This window comes from Lolium rigidum, chromosome 1 (genome assembly GCF_022539505.1).
Source record: "Lolium rigidum isolate FL_2022 chromosome 1, APGP_CSIRO_Lrig_0.1, whole genome shotgun sequence".
In the NCBI taxonomy this organism is placed as follows: domain Eukaryota; kingdom Viridiplantae; phylum Streptophyta; class Magnoliopsida; order Poales; family Poaceae; genus Lolium; species Lolium rigidum.
This window is the reverse complement of record NC_061508.1, coordinates 17,802,028-17,820,689: the sequence shown is the minus strand read 5'-3', so window position 1 is coordinate 17,820,689 and position 18,662 is coordinate 17,802,028. Positions and strand designations below refer to the sequence as shown.

The 18,662-nt window shown below is 44.9% G+C and overlaps 2 protein-coding genes across 3 annotated transcripts; one reads left to right on the top strand and one right to left on the bottom strand.

Annotated features, from left to right (window-relative positions):
* Positions 1 to 13,269: 13,269 nt before the first annotated feature.
* Positions 13,270 to 14,651, top strand: LOC124668266 (peptidyl-prolyl cis-trans isomerase CYP18-1). Of its 2 annotated transcripts, XM_047205444.1 has the most exons (3): positions 13,270 to 13,310; positions 13,405 to 13,910; positions 14,386 to 14,651. In XM_047205444.1, exons 1-2 carry the CDS (start codon positions 13,308 to 13,310, stop codon positions 13,882 to 13,884), a joined length of 483 nt encoding a protein of 160 aa, XP_047061400.1. In that variant the 5' UTR covers positions 13,270 to 13,307; the 3' UTR covers positions 13,885 to 13,910; positions 14,386 to 14,651. The 2 variants fall into 2 exon arrangements, with proteins under 2 accessions (XP_047061400.1, XP_047061391.1); XM_047205435.1 differs by lacking the exon at positions 14,386 to 14,651 and having other exon boundaries at positions 13,405 to 14,071.
* A 1,264-nt stretch (positions 14,652 to 15,915) lies between these two features.
* On the bottom strand, positions 15,916 to 18,046 carry LOC124668254 (barley B recombinant-like protein D; the record flags this gene model as incomplete). The annotated part of the gene is given in 2 exon segments (XM_047205429.1): positions 15,916 to 17,177; positions 17,930 to 18,046. Coding segments are annotated over 2 exon segments (990 nt in total). The 3' UTR covers positions 15,916 to 16,256.
* Between the last annotated feature and the right edge of the window lie 616 nt (positions 18,047 to 18,662).

The window sequence follows — 18,662 nt, the reverse complement described above, 5'->3', positions numbered from 1 at the left end:
TCTTTGAAGGACCTTTCTTTTACTTTTATGTTGAGTCAGTTCACCTATTTCTCTCCATCTCAAGAAGCAAACACTTGTGTGAACTGTGCATTGATTCCTACATACTTGCATATTGCACTTGTTATATTACTTTACATTGACACTATCCATGAGATATACATGTTATAAGTTGAAAGCAACCGCTGAAACTTAATCTTCCTTTGTGTTGCTTCAATACCTTTACTTTGATTTATTGCTTTATGAGTTAACTCTTATGCAAGACTTATTGATGCTTGTCTTGAAGTACTATTCATGAAAAGTCTTTGCTTTATGATTCATTTGTTTACTCATGTCATTACCATTGTTTTGATCGCTGCATTCATTACATATGCTTACAATAGTATGATCAAGGTTATGATGGCATGTCACTCCGTAAATTATCTTTGTTATCGTTTACTCGCTCGGGACGAGCGAGAACTAAGCTTGGGGATGCCGATACGTCTCCGACGTATCGATAATTTCTTATGTTCCATGCCACATTATTGATGATATCTACATGTTTTATACACATTATATGTCATATTTATGCGTTTTCCGGAACTAACCTATTGACGAGATGCCGAAGTGTCGGTTCCGTTTTCTGCTCGTTTTTGGTTTCAGAAATCCTAGTAAGGAAATATTCTCGGAATTAGACGAAATCAACCCCCAGCATCTTAGAATCCCCGGGAGCTTCCAGAACACCCGAGAGCCGCAAGAGAGGGGCCACAGGGGGCCCACACATGGTGGCGGCGCGGCCCAGGAGGAGGGCGCGCCGCCCTAGTGTCTGGTGGCCCCAGACCCCTTCTGACGCCGCCCTTCCGCCTACTTAAGGTCTCCGTCGCGAAAACCCTACAATGTTCGACGAAACCAGAGAAAACCTTCCAGAGCCGCCGCCATCGCGAAGCCAAGATCGGGGGGACAGGAGTCTCTGTTCCGGCACGCCGCCGGGACGGGGAAGTGCCCCCGGAAGGCTTCTCCATCGACACCACCGCCATCTCCATCAACGCTGCTATCTCCCATGAGGAGGGAGTAGTTCTCCATCGAGGCTCGGGGCTATACCGGTAGCTATGTGGTTCATCTCTCTCCTATGTACTTCAATACAATAATCTCATGAGCTGCCTTACATGATTGAGATTCATATGATGATGCTTGTAATCTAGATGTCATTATGCTAGTCAAGTGGGTTTTACTTATGTGATCTCCGGAGACTCCCACATGTGTAAAGGTGACAGTGTGTGCACCGTGTGGGTCTCTTAGGCTATATTTCACAGAATACTTATTCGCTGTTATGAATGGCATAGTGAAGTGCTTATTTATATCTCTTTATGATTGCAATGTGTTTTGTATCACAATTTATCCGTGTGCTACTCTAGTGATGTTATTAAAGTAGTTTATTCCTCCTGCACGGTGTAATGGTGACAGTGTGTGCGTCGTGTAGTACTTGGCGTAGGCTATGATTGTGATCTCTTGTAGATTATGAAGTTAACTATTGCTATGATGGTATTGATGTGATCTATGCCTCCTTTCGTAGTGTGAAGGTGACAGTGTGCATGCTATGTTAGTACTTGGTTTGGTTATGTTGATCTGTTATGCACTCTAAGGTTATTTAAATATGAACATTGAATATTGTGGAGCTTGTTAACTCCGGCATTGAGGGTTCGTGTAATCCTACACGCTTAGTGGTGTTCATCATCCAACAAGAGGGTGTAGAGTCTAGCATCTATCTATTTATTCTGTTATGTGATCAATGTTGAGAGTGTCCACTAGTGAAAGTATGATCCCTAGGCCTTGTTCCTAAATATCGCTATCGCTGCTTGTTTCATCGTTTTACCGCATTTATACCGCCCGCAATATTACTACCATCAATCGCACGCCGACAAGCACTTTTCTGGCGCCGTTACTACTGCTCATACTTATTCATACCACCTGTATCTCACTATCTCTTCGCCGAACTAGTGCACCTATTAGGTGTGTTGGGGACACAAGAGACTTCTTGCTTTATGGTTGCAGGGTTGCATGAGAGGGATATCTTTGACCTCTTCCTCCCTGAGTTCGATAAACCTTGGGTGATCCACTTAAGGGAAACTTGCTGCTGTTCTACAAACCTCTGCTCTTGGAGGCCCAACACTGTCTACAAGAATAGAAGCACCCGTAGACATCACTCATTTTCTCTCACTCGCGTTTCTGCTCAAGAGCTCAAGATTTCTCGATCTCTTTGCTCAGCCCAGATTTCTGTCTGAAATTTGGCACATTTGCTCTCCGGTATGTGACTCCTCCGATTATCCAAGTAGAATTTTGTTTGGTTGAGTATATCTTGAATATTTTGCTGCTGTAGGTAACATGTTTAGTGAGCTTTCATGTTTGATCTAAGTGGTAAAAACTAGTTTTGATGCATGCTTAGTACCCTAGCAAGTTCCTATAGTAGTGTCCCTCAATTATATGTCACCAAATCAAATTTTATAATGATTGTTGAAAATTTTCAGAAAAGGAAGATGGATAACGATAACTTTGGAGAAGTGTTTGAAGGACAGACGACAAGCACGGGGAGACCCTCAAGGTCATCCACTCGGATTAGACGATCCTATAATGAGGATGTCATCGCACCGACCTTCGAAGTTGAAGAGGATAATGGAGTTCCTAATGCTTCATCTTTTCCATGTTATAACTTTTTGAGTAATGCAGGGTTGCTGGATGATTTCTTGGTCCTCTTCGGTAATGTGGGCTTAACTTCCTATATGGAAGATGAGAGGGATCAATACTACACGCTAACTAAAATCTTTGTTGAGAGCTTTCAGTTCAATAATAAGCACTATCACCCATCAGTTGCATTCAGGATTTATGGTGATCCTATTACTATGAAGTTGAAGGATTTTTGTACTGCATTGGATATTGCCCCTGTAGGTACAGCGAAGAAGATTGAGAACAATCCCAAGGAATTGCTGGAGCTCTATCGAGGAATCACCAATGATGATTGTCGCACCATTCAGCGCGGCAAGATAAGAAACATTCAACTCCCTGCTATTAAGTTTTTTGCTTATTACCTTGCTACTAGCATTCTTGGTAGGGAGAATACTAGCAATATTTCTAGTTACCATCTTGCTTTCTTAAATGCTGCACTCACTGGAGAGACACCTTATCATCTTGGTGCTCTTGTTGCTCGCCGCTTGTCTAACAAGGGGCCTATTTATGGAGGAATTATTGCATCGCGCATTTTAGCACATCTAGAGCTTCCTCTTGACCCTACTGATGTGAAAATAACTCCTATAAGGCTTGATATTGCTGCTATGAAGAGTCATCAATTTGTTACAGCTGACTCTAGTTTAGATAATATTGTCTATAGAATGTTGTTTGCTGACAGGGAAGAGAGGGAAGTTCCATCGCCGCAGCCAGATTTGTTCAGTATTCACAGGGAACCAAGGTCGCGCTCTAAGGAGGAGGTGGATGAGCAGCTGAAGATACATGGCTTCCACCAGCAGCATGACTCTGAGGACGCCGAGCCCTCCTACGACTACACCGTCACGTATCCGGGTGCTTCTTCCAGCACATACCCGGATCCATCTTCGTCGTACTACGGAGGTGCTACTTCATGGGCACCATGGGATTGATCTCTACTTAGGCCAAAAGCCTAAGCTTGGGGGGAGGTATACCGACATCACTCATTCTTTCCATATTATGATTGCTGGATACTTTTACATACTTGTTTAGCTTCTTAAAATGGTTTTCTAATAAGAGGGAGATGATATTTGGGGAAGTGCTGCCTGAAAACAGATTCTCGACTGATACCAAAAAAAATTCTCAAAAAACAGCCAGAACGTTATTTTGCGAAGCCAATTTTTGTGCATGTTCCCCAGGTTGTTATCTAACTTTCATTAGTTGAACACTTTTCGAGCTGGGCAGCGGAAGAATTTCTTAAAAATCGATTACTGTATTGCTGTCAAGTTTGGCAGATTTCTGCTGCTTTGTGTTTATGTGACTCTTCTAGTTTTCATTTTCTTGTTTTTGTTTTGTTTCTTTCCTAAAACACAAAAAGACCAAAAATATTTCTGTTGTTTCTCTTTACCATTTGTTTATTTAGGTTTCTTGCTTTTCTTTTGCTTTATTTGCTATCGTTGGTTTGCTATAAGAAAATCCAAAAAGATTTTGCTTTGTTTGCTTGTTTCCTTTTGTTCTTGTTTCCAAATTCGAAAACACCAAAAATATTTGCTGTTCTTCTTTGGTTTTGTAAAGTTCATTATGGAGTTCAGTGGTCTTCGGTGGTTGGAGCTTGGTTTTCACTCCATATTACTCAAGCTACACAAGTGAAAAGGCAATAATGACGATCTACAACAATCCGATTGTGGTGAGAGGCTGGTGATGTCTACGGGTGCTTCTATTCTTGTAGACAGTGTTGGGCCTCCAAGAGCAGAGGTTTGTAGAACAGCAGCAAGTTTCCCTTAAGTGGATCACCCAAGGTTTATCGAACTCAGGGAGGAAGAGGTCAAAGATATCCCTCTCATGCAACCCTGCAACCACAAAGCAAGAAGTCTCTTGTGTCCCCAACACACCTAATAGGTGCACTAGTTCGGCGAAGAGATAGTGAAATACAAGTGGTATGAATGAATATGATCAGTAGTAACGGTGCCAGAAAAGTGCTTGCTGGCGTGCAGTTGATGGTAGTAATATTGCAGGAAGTAAACAAGCAGTAAAACAGTAAACAAGCGATGATTGCAGTATTTAGGAACAAGGCCTAGGGATCATACTTTCACTAGTGGACACTCTCAACATTGATCACATAACAGAATAAATAGATAAATGCTAGACTCTACACCCTCTTGTTGGATGATGAACACCACTAACTGTGTAGGATTACACGAACCCTCAATGCCGGAGTTAACAAGCTCCACAATATTCAATGTTCATATTTAAATAACCTTAGAGTGCATAACAGATCAACATAACCAAACCAAGTACTAACATAGCATGCACACTCGTCACCTTCACACTACGAAAGGAGGCATAGATCACATCAATACCATCATAGCAATAGTTAACTTCATAATCTACAAGAGATCACAATCATAGCCTACGCCAAGTACTACACGATGCACACACTGTCACCATTACACCGTGCAGGAGGAATAAACTACTTTAATAACATCACTAGAGTAGCATGCAGATAAATTGTGATACAAAACACATTGCAATCATAAAGAGATATAAATAAGCACTTCACTATGCCATTCATAACAGTGAATAAGTATTCTGTGAAATATAGCCTAAGAGACCCACACGGTGCACACACTGTCACCTTTACACACGTAGGACAAGGAGTCTCCGGAGATCACATAAGTAAAATCCACTTGACTAGCATAATGACATCTAGATTACAAGCATCATCATATGAATCTCAATCATGTAAGGCAGCTCATGAGATTATTGTATTGAAGCACATAGGAGAGAGATGAACCACATAGCTACCGGTACAGCCCCGAGCCTCGATGGAGAACTACTCCCTCCTCATGGGAGACAACAGCATTGATGAAGATGGCGGTGGTGTCGATGGAGAAGCCTTCCGGGGGCACTTCCCCGTCCCGGCGGCGTGCCGGAACAGAGACTCCTGTCCCCCAGATCTTGGCTTCGCGATGGCGGCGGCTCTGGAAGGTTTTCTCTGGTTTCGTCGTACGTGGTAGGGTTTTCGCGACGGAGGCTTTAAGTAGGCGGAAGGGCAAGGTCGGTGGAGTCACGAGGGACCCACACATCAGGGTGGCGCGGGCCCTAGCCTGGCCGCGCCGCCTTAGTGTGGCGCCACCTCGTGGCCCCACTTCGTATCTCCTCCGGCCTTCTGGAAGCTTCGTGTGAAAATAGGACCCTGGGCGTTGATTTCGTCCAATTCCGAGAATATTTCCTTACTAGGATTTCTGAAACCAAAAACAACAGAAAACAGGAACTGGCACTTCGGCATCTCGTCAATAGGTTAGTTCCGGAAAACGCATAATAATGACATAAAGTATGCATAAAACATGTAGATATCATCAATAATGTGGCATGGAACATAAGAAATTATCGATACGTCGGAGACGTATCAGCTGGTATGAACTCTATTTGTTTTCATTTTTTTACATATACTCATCCATGTGAGCATGCTTAGTTGGTTCATGTGAGGTATATGTCATTTAAGAAAGTCTAGTAGTACATGATCTCTCATGTTTAGCTCCAATTTATTAATATGAGTAGCATGTCATAAATATTTGCTTGCATTGCTTTATTCATAGATAGATATGACATTGTGGTATCCTCCTCTCGAATAATTCACTTGAATCAACTTGGCACATGCTCACGCATGCATATGACCGAACAAAAGTCAATTAAGCCTCGATGATTTACTTCACCTCGTAGTTCTTGTATCACTTTTATGCCTCCGTTAATTTATTTTGTCGCAAGCATGATTATGACGAGTCATCGCTCTCTTGATTGTCGCTTCCCGCCTATTGCTAGCCTTCACTTGTACCGAGCGGGAACGCTGCTCGTGCTTCCAAACCCCCGAAAACCAAGTTATTCCAAAGTGTCCACCATAAATACCTATGCATGGCATTTCAAACCATTCCAAGTAAATTCTCATGTGCTACCTTTAAAACCTTCAAAATGCTTCTCAATTTGTGTTAATGTTTTATAGCTCATGAGGAAGTATGTGGTGTTTATCTTTCAATCTTGTCATTTACTCCTGACAGACTTCCACAATGGACTAGTGGCACATCCGCTTATCCAATAATTTTGCAAAAAGAGCTGGCAACGGGGTTCCCAACCCCAATTAATTAACTTTCATCAATAATTCTCTTCACATGCTTTGCCCTGATTTATCAGTAAGCAACTTAATTTGCAAATAGACACTCCTCCATGGTATGAGAATGTTGGAAGGCACCCGAGGATTTGGTTAGCCATGGCTTGTGTAAGCAAAGGTTGGGGGAGTGTCATCCATAATGAAACTAAAATACATGTGTAAACAAAACAGAAGAGGGATGATCTACCTTGCTGGTAGAGATAACGTCCTTCATGGGAGCCGCTCTTGAAAGTCTGGTTGATGAGGTAGTTAGAGTACCCATTACCATTCGTTGACAACAACAAACACCTCTCAAAATAATTTTACTCCTGTTTTACAAATGAAAAGCTCTAGCACATGTTAATCCCTGCTTCCCTCTGCGAAGGGTCAATCTTTTACTTTTACATTGAGTCTCCATCCTTTCTTTGAGCACTTTCTTGAGAGCACAACTATCATTCTTAGTATAATATGCTTGTCCCAAAATACGATTAGCTGTGGTATAACTTTGATGCTTTTATCTTTGATAGTCTCTACCTACAGTCTTTCCACAAATTTCAAAGGTGCTCGAGCATTTATGTTTTGCTGTAAAAATACGGGCAAGCGAGATACCACTTTATCATATCCTTTTATGAACATTGCAATCCTGCTGATAGACATTAGTCATGATGCTTATTGTTGATTTGTTGGTACCTTTTCCATGATTGACATAGCTATTAGATGATTTTATTTGCATGTATCTTATTATGAATTGCTGAAGTATTTGCCATATCATGAGAATATTTACATCATATGAACAAATGTGTTCGTGAAAGTTCTTTTATCGCACTCAGTTGTTAACTGAATTGCTTGAGGACAAGCAATAAGCTAAGCTTGGGGGAGTTGATACGTCCAAAACGTATCTACTTTCCCGAACACTTTTGCTATTGTTTTGCCTCTAATTTGTGCATTTTGGATACAACTAACACGGACTAACGCTGTTTTCAGCAGAATTGCTCTGGTGTCTCGTTTTTGTGCAGAAATCCAACTTTCAGGAAAATCCCCGTAATTTATGTCGAAGGTCTTATTTTTCCGGAAGAATTACGGAGCCGAAGGGCAAGCCGGTGGAGGCCCGAGGCCCCCACACACCAGGCCGGCGCGGCCCAGGAGGGGGGCGCGCCGCCCTATTGTGTGGCCGCCTCGGCTGGCCTCTGACGCCCCTCTCTGGACTACTTAAGGGTTTCGATCTAAAAACGCGAGACGAGAAGTCGAAGTCGCCAGAAACCATCCAGTACGCCGCCACCATCGCGAAACTCCGTCTCGGGACCGTAAACTCCGTTCTGGCACTCCGCCGGGACGGGGAATTGGAGGAGATCATCGCCATCATCACCACCGACGCCTCTCCATCGACCAGCCATGTTTCCCCCATCCATGTGTGAGTAATTCCCCCGCTGTAGGCTGAAGGGGATGGTATGGATTGGATGAGATTGGTCATGTAATAGCATAAGATTGTTAGGGCATAGTGCCTAGTGTCCGTAATTGGTACTTTTATGATATTGTTGCAACTTGTTATGCTTAATGCTTGTCACTAGGGCCCGAGTGCCATGATTTCAGATCTGAACATGTTATTGTTTCATGATGATATGCATTGTTTTATGATCTTACCTGCAAGTTGTATACACGTATTGTTGTTCGGAACCCGAGGCCCCAAAATGACAGAAATTGGGACAACCGAAGGGGAAGGTGGTGATATGAGGATCACGTGTGTTCACGGAGTGTTAATGCTTTGCTCTGGTGCTCTATTAAAAGGTGTACCTTAATTTCCAGTAGATTCCCTAGAGGTCCGGCTGCCACCGGCTGGTAGGACAAAAGATGTTGTGCAAGTTTCTCATTGCGAGCACGTACGACTATATATGGAACACATGCCTATTGATTGATTAGTACTTGGATACCGTTTTATTATTATCTGCAAATGCCCTACCTTGATTGTTACATGAGTTTCTCTCATCCATGCAATGCCCGTCATCCATCCATGTGCCTACAGTATTTTAATCCTGATGTTTACTATAATCACTACTGCTGTCTTTGTTACTCTCCGTCGTTATTTCACTATCGCTATCGCTATAAAACTGTTACTATCGATAAACTCTTGCGAGCAAGTCTCGTTTCCAGGTGCAGCTGAATTGACAACTCCGCTGTTAAGGCTTTCAAGTATTCTTTGTCTCCCCTTGTGTCGAATCAATAAATTGGGTTTTACTTCCCTCGAAGACTGTTGCGATCCCCTATACTTGTGGGTCATCAGTCGCCATGGTGGACGTCGGGGTGGTAGTATTCTAGGATACCTAGAGTGATGAGGACATCCCTACCTCACTACTACCTCCGTCATTACAAGCTGAAGATGATCCTGCTGTGAAGCTCAAGTCCAATGAAGTCAGGATTGGACCAATGACACGAGCTCGTGCAAAGCTACTTAAACAACAGGTGAACTTGTTCCTAAATGATACTTTGATCAATGAGAACTTTATACTGCCTAAGTCGTATTACTTATGTATGATCAGGTATGAAGAGGAACCAAGCATCGCACGAGGAGGAGAGGAGCAGCTAGACCAGAAGATGGACGTGAAGCTGGACATGGAGCTGGACATGAAGACATCTCATGGACGCGCGAGGGAGGAGCGGGAGGCATGCGCGAGAGGAGAAGATGTTGTCCAGGTCGGTGCCAGAACCGGTCGGACCGGCCGTGCCGCCGGACCATCTGGTCCCAGGCCCGGTCCGACCGGATTCCGCGCTGGGTCCGTCCGGTCCAAACCGGCTGTGGCGCTTGTGCCAACCGGGCGCTATCCAGTAAGCCCGGAAGCCTCGTCCGGTCACCACCCGGCGCCAGGCCCGGTTTGAACCGGACCGGCCTGTCCCAGACCCAGTCGACCGGCCCCCAGGCCGGCCGCGTCCGAGTCTATCTCGACCAGATCTATTCTGGGTCGGTTATTTTCGTACTTTTTCGACCAGAGGTCGTCCTACACCCCTATATAAGTGCCCAGGACGCCCCCAAAGTTGCTTTAGACCACGTTTAAGATAAACCCTAGTTCTTAGTTGTTTGCTCTGCAAAACTATTGAATCCCTACACCATATTGCTTGATTTGGTGTAGATCTCGGTGTTCCATTGGGAATTAGTAGATTGCAACTTACCGCTTCGTGGTCGGCGGCTACGTGCGCAAGTGTGTGGAGTTGCGAATATCTTGCAGGGTTGAGAGTTGTTGCATTGGCGACAGGGACCAATCGAGAGATCTCGTTGCGTCATACAAGTTATCATCCACTTCATCAAGTTACCTCCGCTGCCTGCTATCATCCCGTGATCATCATCACCCCCGTTGCTTACTGAGAAGATCGGGCCACCCCTTATCATAGAGGGGCCTTTTCCGTATGTGTCTCCAATATATTAATTATATTGTACTTTCTATTTTCCTATTCCGTGACTCACTTTGGTTTTTTCAAAAAAAAATTAGGTATGGCAACTCAACCCACCAAGGGGAAGGCAGCGTGGGAGGGCAATGAGAAGGAGGAGTCCGTTTGGGAGGAGGCTGTGAGGACGGTTGATACGTCTCAAACGTATCTATAATTTCTTATGTTCCATGCTAGTTATATGACAATACTCACATGTTTTATATACACTTTACATCATTTTGATGCATTTTCCGGCACTAACCTATTAACAAGATGCCGAAGCGCCAGTTCCTGTTTTCTGCTGTTTTTTGTTTCAGAAATCCTACACAGGAAATATTGTCGGAATTGGACGAAACAAAAGCCCACGGTCTTATTTTCCACGGAGCCTTCTAGAACACCGAAGAGGAGACGAAGAGGGGCCACGAGGCAGCCACCCAACAAGGCGGCGCGGTGGGGCCCCTGGCCTCGCCGGCCTATGGGGTGGGCCCCTCGGGCGCCCCCCGACTCTGCCCCTTCGCCTATTTATTCTCTCCATCGGAAAACCCTATCACCGAGAGCCACGATACGAGAAAAGTTACTGAGATGCCGCCGCCGCCAATCCCATCTCGGGGGATTCAGGAGATCGCCTCCGGCACCCTGCCGGAGAGGGGAATCATCACCGGAGGGCTCTACATCACCATGCCCGCCTCCGGACTGATGCGTGAGTAGTTCATCCTTGGACTATGGGTCCATAGCAGTAGCTAGATGGTTGTCTTCTCCTCTTGTGCTATCATGTTTAGATCTTGTGAGCTACCTATCATGATCAAGATCATCTATTTGTAATGCTACATGTTGTGTTTGTTGGGATCCGATGAATATGGAATACTATGTCAAGTTGATTATCGATCTATCATATATGTGTTGTTTATGTTCTTGCATGCTCTCCGTTGCTAGTAGAGGCTCTGGCCAAGTTGATACTTGTGACTCCAAGAGGGAGTATTTATGCTCGATAGTGGGTTCATGCCTCCATTGAATCTGGGACAGTGACAGAAAGTTCTAAGGTGGTGGATGTGCTCTTGCCACTAGGGATAAAACATCAATGTTTTGTCTAAGGATATTTGTATTGATTACATTACGCACAGTACTTAATGCAATTGTCTGTTGTTTGCAACTTAATACTGGAAGGGGTGTGGATGCTAACCCGAAGGTGGACTTTTTAGGCATAGATGCATGCTGGATAGCGGTCTATGTTCTTTGTCGTAATGCCCTAAGTAAATATCATAGTAGTCATCATGCTATGTATGTGCATTGTCATGCCCTCTCTATTTGTCAATTGCCCAACTGTAATTTGTTCACCCAACATGCTATTATCTTATTGGAGAGACACCACTAGTGAACTGTGAACCCCGGTCCATTCTTTTACATCTGAAATACAACCTACTGCAATCATTGTTCTCTGTTGTTCTTTGCAAACAAACATCATTCTCCACACCATACGTTTAATCCTTTGTTTACAAGCAAGTCGGTGAGATTGACAACCTCACTCGTTAAGTTGGGGCAAAGTATTTTGATTGTGTTGTGCAGGTTCCACGTTGGCGCCGGAATCCCCGGTGTTGCGCCGCACTACACTCCTTCACCAACAACCTTCACGTGGCCTTCATCTCCTACTGGTTCGATAACCTTGGTTTCTTACTGAGGGAAAACTTGCTGCTGTACGCATCATACCTTCCTCTTGGGGTTCCCAACGGACGTGTGCTTTACCGTCACAAGCAACGGTGCGGAAGAGGGAGAAGGAAGAAGTTGCGAGGAAGGAGAAGGAGGAGCACGACAAGAAGATGGACGACCGTGCCCGTATGCAAAGGGAGTATGAGGAATACCTATGGCGCGAGAAGAAGAGGAATCAGAAGCTCCAGGCCGAAAGGGACCGTCTATGTAGGGAAAAATTCCAGAGGAACATGCAACTTGCTCAACTAGCGAGGGAGAGGGCCAATAGGATACACCTAGAGGAGGTGGCTAAGGAGGCTGAGCGCATAAGGGAGGAAAGAGCTCAGGCGGAAGCTTCAAAGACGGAGGAGCGCCACCATTTTCTTCAACTTGGTGATTCAGTTGGCTCGTGAGATAAGGGAGAAGGAAGAATCTAGGAAGAAGAAGGCGAAGGGGGAGGGAGCTTTCGCCACGCAGTGATGTCCGTTTGGCTATGTTCATGTTGTCGAACCTTGATGTTGTATGAACCTTGATCTTTGTCGAACCTTGATATCGTCGAACCTTATTGTAATTCGAACCTTGATGTCGTCGAACCTTATGTGCAATCTGAACCATTATGTTGTCTCATAGATGTTGTGTGCAATGTTGTATTCAAAAATGTTGAAATATGGTAGCACTTTTCATGATGTAGCACAAGTCAATGTGTGGCGTCCAAGGGCGCCACACTTCACTGTGTGGCGCCGATGTCATGGGCGCCACACATGTCAATTTATATGTCGAAAACATCCATGGGCTCCGGACGCTTAGTCCTTAGCCGTTTTGGCGAGCCTGTTTGTGTGGTGCCGAGGGCATCAACGCCAAACTGTGAAGTGTGGCGCCCTTGGCATCGGCGCCACACAAACAGGGTCACCAAAACCACTAAATCCCTAGAGAATTGTCTTACAGTATGTTTTGGGCAATTATTTTGTTATGTGTGGCGCCCATAGAAGCGGTGCCACATGTCTTGCCACGTCGGCTGGTCAACCGCGCGCAGCGTCGACCACGTGTGTGACGCCGCTTGCATGGACGCCATACAGTGAGATGTGACGCCGAAAAGGCCGCCACATAAAAGGGTTAGATGGGTGAAATAGTTTGGTGAGAAAGAGGGTCAGTCCGTGCTTTTCTTTCAGAAAACAGAAAAGGGTTATTTTTGCGCAAATCGCCTGAAACACCACAACCCATAAAATATAGGCAGCCCAGCCCAGACCCGGCCCACTGAACCCAAACTCGAGACTGCCTTTCCTCTCCACTTCAATCCAGACTCGTCCACGCTTCTCGTCGCCGACTGACTCGCCTCCGTCTCTTCCGCTCCCCGCGCCGCCGTCGCCGCCCCCTTTCGGTCCGCCGCGCCGCCATGGTAAGAAATTTCCAGATCCCCACCCGCCTCCTCCCTCCCCCGTGCCGTCCCCTCGCGCTAACCGAAGATTTTTATTGCCTTCCCCTACCCGCAGTCGGTGACGCTGCACACGAACCTGGGGGACATCAAGTGCGAGGTGTTCTGCGACCAGGTGCCGCGGACGGCGGAGAACTTCCTGGCGCTGTGCGCGAGCGGGTACTACGACGGCACCATCTTCCACCGCAACATCAAGGGGTTCATGGTGCAGGGCGGCGACCCCACGGGCACCGGCAAGGGCGGCGCCTCCATCTGGGGCGGCAAGTTCGCCGACGAGTTCCGCGAGGCGCTCAAGCACGGCGCCAGGGGGGTCATGTCCATGGCCAACTCCGGGCCCAACACCAACGGCAGCCAGTTCTTCATCACCTACGCCAAGCAGCCCCACCTCAACGGCCACTACACCGTCTTCGCCAAGGTCATCCACGGCTTCGAGGTGCTCGACCTCATGGAGAAGACCCCCAACGGGCCCGGCGACCGCCCGCTCGCCGAGATCAGGCTCAACCGCGTCACCGTGCACGCCAACCCCATCGCCGGATAGAGCAAGTTGAGGCATCTTCTTAGCTGGTGATTGCCCCAATGCCTCTGTTGCTATCTAGTTTTTGCTCTTGTAGAAGGTTGGCTAATCTAGGAACTGGAATTTTACCCATCTGGTTCTGTAATATCATTGCTTAATTACCTGAATTTTACCTGCAAGAACATGCTAGTATACTGGTGTGGTAGCTCGTACTGCAAGTGTTTGGTTAAATGCTTTGGTCGCCTGTGATTGTTTATCTACCTGAGAAATGTACGCTGCAGAATTTGCTGAAGGTTTCGCTGATCTGCAGACCCTGCAGTCGTCTTGCCTGCGACTTCTAACTATGATGGAAATAAGTGATTACAACGATCAATTGTGATGAATTTCAGAATTACGTTATTTAACTGTGGTATGCGACCTAATTGTGGAGTGTGGTTCACCATTGGCATGATTCATTTGTTGTGACCTCTGAAGCTTCCTATCTGATGTTTTCTTGTTCTTGTTGTTGCCTTCTTGATCTTGTAGGAGGTTGGTTAATCTAGGAACTGGAATTTCACCTATCTGGTTATGTGATATCATCGCTCTCCTGAAATTTAGTCTGATCACTGATGTTGCAAGTGTTTGGTTAAATGCTTTACTGGCTTGTGATTATTCATCTACCAGAAGATTGTTGTTGCAAGAACATCATGGCACGCTGCATTGTTTGTTCATTCTGCGCTGATCCGCAGACTCGCCATTCGACTTCTAAAGAGTGTGGTTCACCATTGGCATGATTCAGCTGTTGTGACCTATCATGCCTCTGATCTGATGATTTCTTGTTCTTGTTCTTGCCTTCTTGATCTTGTAGGAGGTTGGTTAATATATGAACTGGAATTTTACCTATCTGGTCATGTGATATCATTGCTTTCCTGAAATTTAGTCTGATCACTGATGTTGCAAGTGCTTGGTTAAATACTTGACTGGTTCACCAGCTTGTGATCGTTCATATACCTGAAGATTGTTGTTGCAAGAACATCATGGCACGCTGCATGTTTTGTTCGTTCTCTGCTGATCCGCAGACTCACCATTCGACTTCTAAATTATGTTGTTGAACGAATGCAATGATTTGCTGTCATTTGTTCCAGAATTGACATGATCTTAATTGTTGTTTGTTGGCTTCAACTGTGGGTGTGGTTCACTGTCGAGTGTTGACATGATCTAGCTATTGTTACTTCACATAACCTCATAAATTATATTTCCGTCTTTATCCAGTCTTGCTTGGAACATGAAAATCGTGTAGGGGTGACGAACATTCCAATCAAAATACTGCACTTTTTTTAATTTTGTGTTTGCGTCTGATCAAAATGCTGCTCCCAAATATCTACGGTAAAATTGAACAGATCAAAACAGCATAATAACATGCCATATCCACAGTTGAAAAATATGAGTTGCATAGAATATTTTGGTGAACACTAATCATCAAAAGTAAATTGCCTGACGGTTTGAGCAGCCTAAACATTTCACATTGGGCAAAAGTGGCCTGAAAGGGAAAACAATTTCACAACATCCGTGAAATAAACTTAAACACATGATAATTTCAGTGCCGTAAGAAGTTTGACCATGAAAGCTTCAGGGAAGATCTAGAACTGAAGTTTACCAATTGAGATCTACAGCAACAGTCTGGGCACATGGCCGGCGGCAGGGCAACCGGCGCATACCTGCAAGGTTACATTTGAGCTACTTTTCTTTTTCTTTTTATGCTGGATAGTGGACCGGAAATTATTGCGGAGACCTGGAGAGGTCACTAATGTCAAAGTGCTTAGGTCACTTTGTCGATGCTCATTTTCAGAGTAGCCCATCCAAGCACAGAGGTCGATCCATTGGTCAAAATAGAGTCCATCGAAGTCTTAACTTGTCATAATTACTTGGCTATTTCTTTCTGTGACTAAATTGTTAGTTACCACTTACCACGCTGTGGCATACATGATATGACCCTTGTCTAAAACAAATAGAGCAGGCAAAACATATTCATGCATGAACTCTCTTCTTCTTTTGTGGAAGGCTCATGCTAGAACATTGACAAAAGCCAGGAACCCTCTGACCAGAAGACTAACAGTACTAGTCATTTTAGTAGTCAGACTATACAATGATCGGACAACGAATACCTCGAGTTGCTACAATTACATTTCCATGGTCCAGTGAGGCAGTGACACAGCAGCAGTTCGGGGTTCAGAAAGTGAGGACCTAAAGCACCCCAAAAACACAAAATTCTACCTAAATCCCAAAATACCCAATCACATCCCTGCCTCCCAGTAAGTAGACTTTAGGGGATGCAAGAGAAGCAACCCTTGCCTGATCTCCACCCTTTACAGCTTGAATCATGCACTCATGGCCGTTCATCAATAGGAGCGCCGGAGCTACCTGATGGTGATGTACCGGTTCGTGCCATGCTTGGCCCAGTGGTCCTTGAGGTCCACCGATGTCGAGAGATCGTGGCCTTCAGCTGCTAACCGGCTGAGAAGTTTTGTGAATGCGCTGCCGCTCATCTTTCTTCCCCCCATGCGAGCGTGGCGCCTGTTGGGCATCACCGGGAGCGGGTACATGGACATGCTCATGGTGCAGCAGGACGACTGCCACCCACCATTGCCCCACTTGTAGCACTGTCGTAGGTTTCCTGTGCACGAGCAGGCAGGTGCGGGCATGGATGACTCGTCAAATGCAACCTGGTTAAGACCAAGGTCCTGGTCCTTCCACTCGTTCTTCATCACAGAAACGCGAGCTGGATCCTCACCGACACTGGGCATTCCGACATCTCGCCAGTCACCAGTGGCTTTCTTGGTTTTCCGGAGCACACCTGATGGCCTCTTCAATGGAGATGCTTGGGAACTATTTTTGTTGGGCTTCTTTGCCTTTCCAGCACTCCCTGGGGCTGTTGAGATAGGGTATGCATCTGATATGTGCATTTCCCTCGCATGATCATATGGAGAATCTGCCAGTTGCAGTGGTGATGATTGATCATGGGAATGCTGGTCATGGTGTTGGAAGTTCTTCGTTCCACTGAGAGATTCTGTGTTGAATCCGCTCCCGTTATTCACATTAAATCCATTTGCACGGGCTAGTTCAAGCGCAGCAAGGGCGTTGTCTCGTTCGATGATTGCAGCATTCCGTTCAGCCATTGCAGAGTCCCGCTGCGCAAATGCCATGTCTCTCTCAGCCATGGCAGCTTTCTTCTCAGCCAGAGCATGGTCTCTTTGCATAATGGCATTGTCTCTCTCAGTCATTAGTGCCAGGAGGTTCATACTGTGGTGATCCCTTATTTGCCTTTGGGGCATCATCCACTGAAACATAGAGGAGGTATAATATGGTCAAAATTCTTTTAGAGAGCAAAGTCGTTGTGAGAATTATATTTAGAAAAAAACTAATATATGTATGCAGTACATGTAAAGTTTAACGCCACACATTTCCAAGATAATTTTTCTCCTCACACTTGGGCAAGGTTGTTTCAATTCTACCATTTGCTCGGAGAACAAAACATGATGCCGCCTTTCGTTAATAACTCATCACCATGAACAAATGAAATTTCTGCTATCAAGTTTGATCATTCCTTCATTTGGAGAAACTATAGGGATGCTATGTACATTAGCTGATTATCAAGGACATAAAGAATGACAATCAATGACCTTCATACTGCTACACATGAATAGCCTTATAGTACAAAGTTGGAACCTTTTTTTACTTGTACAATAACCTTCACTATTTCGATAATGAAGTCGCTGGACAAATTCTTTCTAACCGGCCTCATCTTTGCATGTTCTTGTAATCGGACTTTGGGGTTTCCAATAAAGCTGAGTAATTTGCCTTCTATTTACAAAAAAAAAAGCATGTATACTCTTCAGGCACTCATCTACAGCATATGATCCAATTATGCCCTTAATGAAGGTTTGTTACAGGACAATGCTCACTGGCAGAAGATAGAACAAATCAATGTACTGTGCTATAATTATTCATGAACTTTATCTTGTATGTGTCAAAGAAACAAATATAAATCTAAAATCCTGCCCAAGAAATATTCATGACGAATTACACAAACCTGGGTATGAAGTCCTTTATATGGGTCTACCCTTTGCCTCCCATTTTCTCTATGTCCAAGGTTGTCCATCGTCAGATCTGCTTGCAGCCAGGACAAGTAGGGAAGCTATGAGACCACCTGCAAATAAGAAGAAATCAAGTCAACAGTACATCAAATAAGGATAATAAAGGGAAAGCATGCGCCTAAGAGTAATCTATCTAGATTGTGCTGTCGCTACGCCAAAGCTCCAGAAGATACTGGGGGGGGAATTAAGGAGTGGAAAGGGATAAGAGGTTCATGTGGGGTAGATTTTCATTCTAAGGCAAGACCCTTAACGGTTCAGAACTGACATAGATATGAAAATAAAATTCATCATCAAAATTGGGGAACCAGTTAACTAAGCATGTCTCCTCAGTGGGTACGAGAAGAAACAAGTAAATCACCTAGCATAGCATTGGGCAACAGAAGAATCCAGTATACAAGTACCGAACTACTGACTTCTAGATATCTAAGATATGCAAGTAGGAGGGGGCAAAAAGTCAGCTATTATACTTTCAAACATTGGACAAGTGAAGCTTTATTTACATGGCTCTGAATCTAAGTTCAATTTGCCAAACCAAAACCTCACAAACAGATCGGTAAGCCCCGTAGAATCCTACCACACAATGCTCCAACTGAAACTAGCAGTACACTCGCTCCAGATGCTCCTGATCACCAGAAATTCTGGAGAGCTAAATACCCCGGATGCGGCACC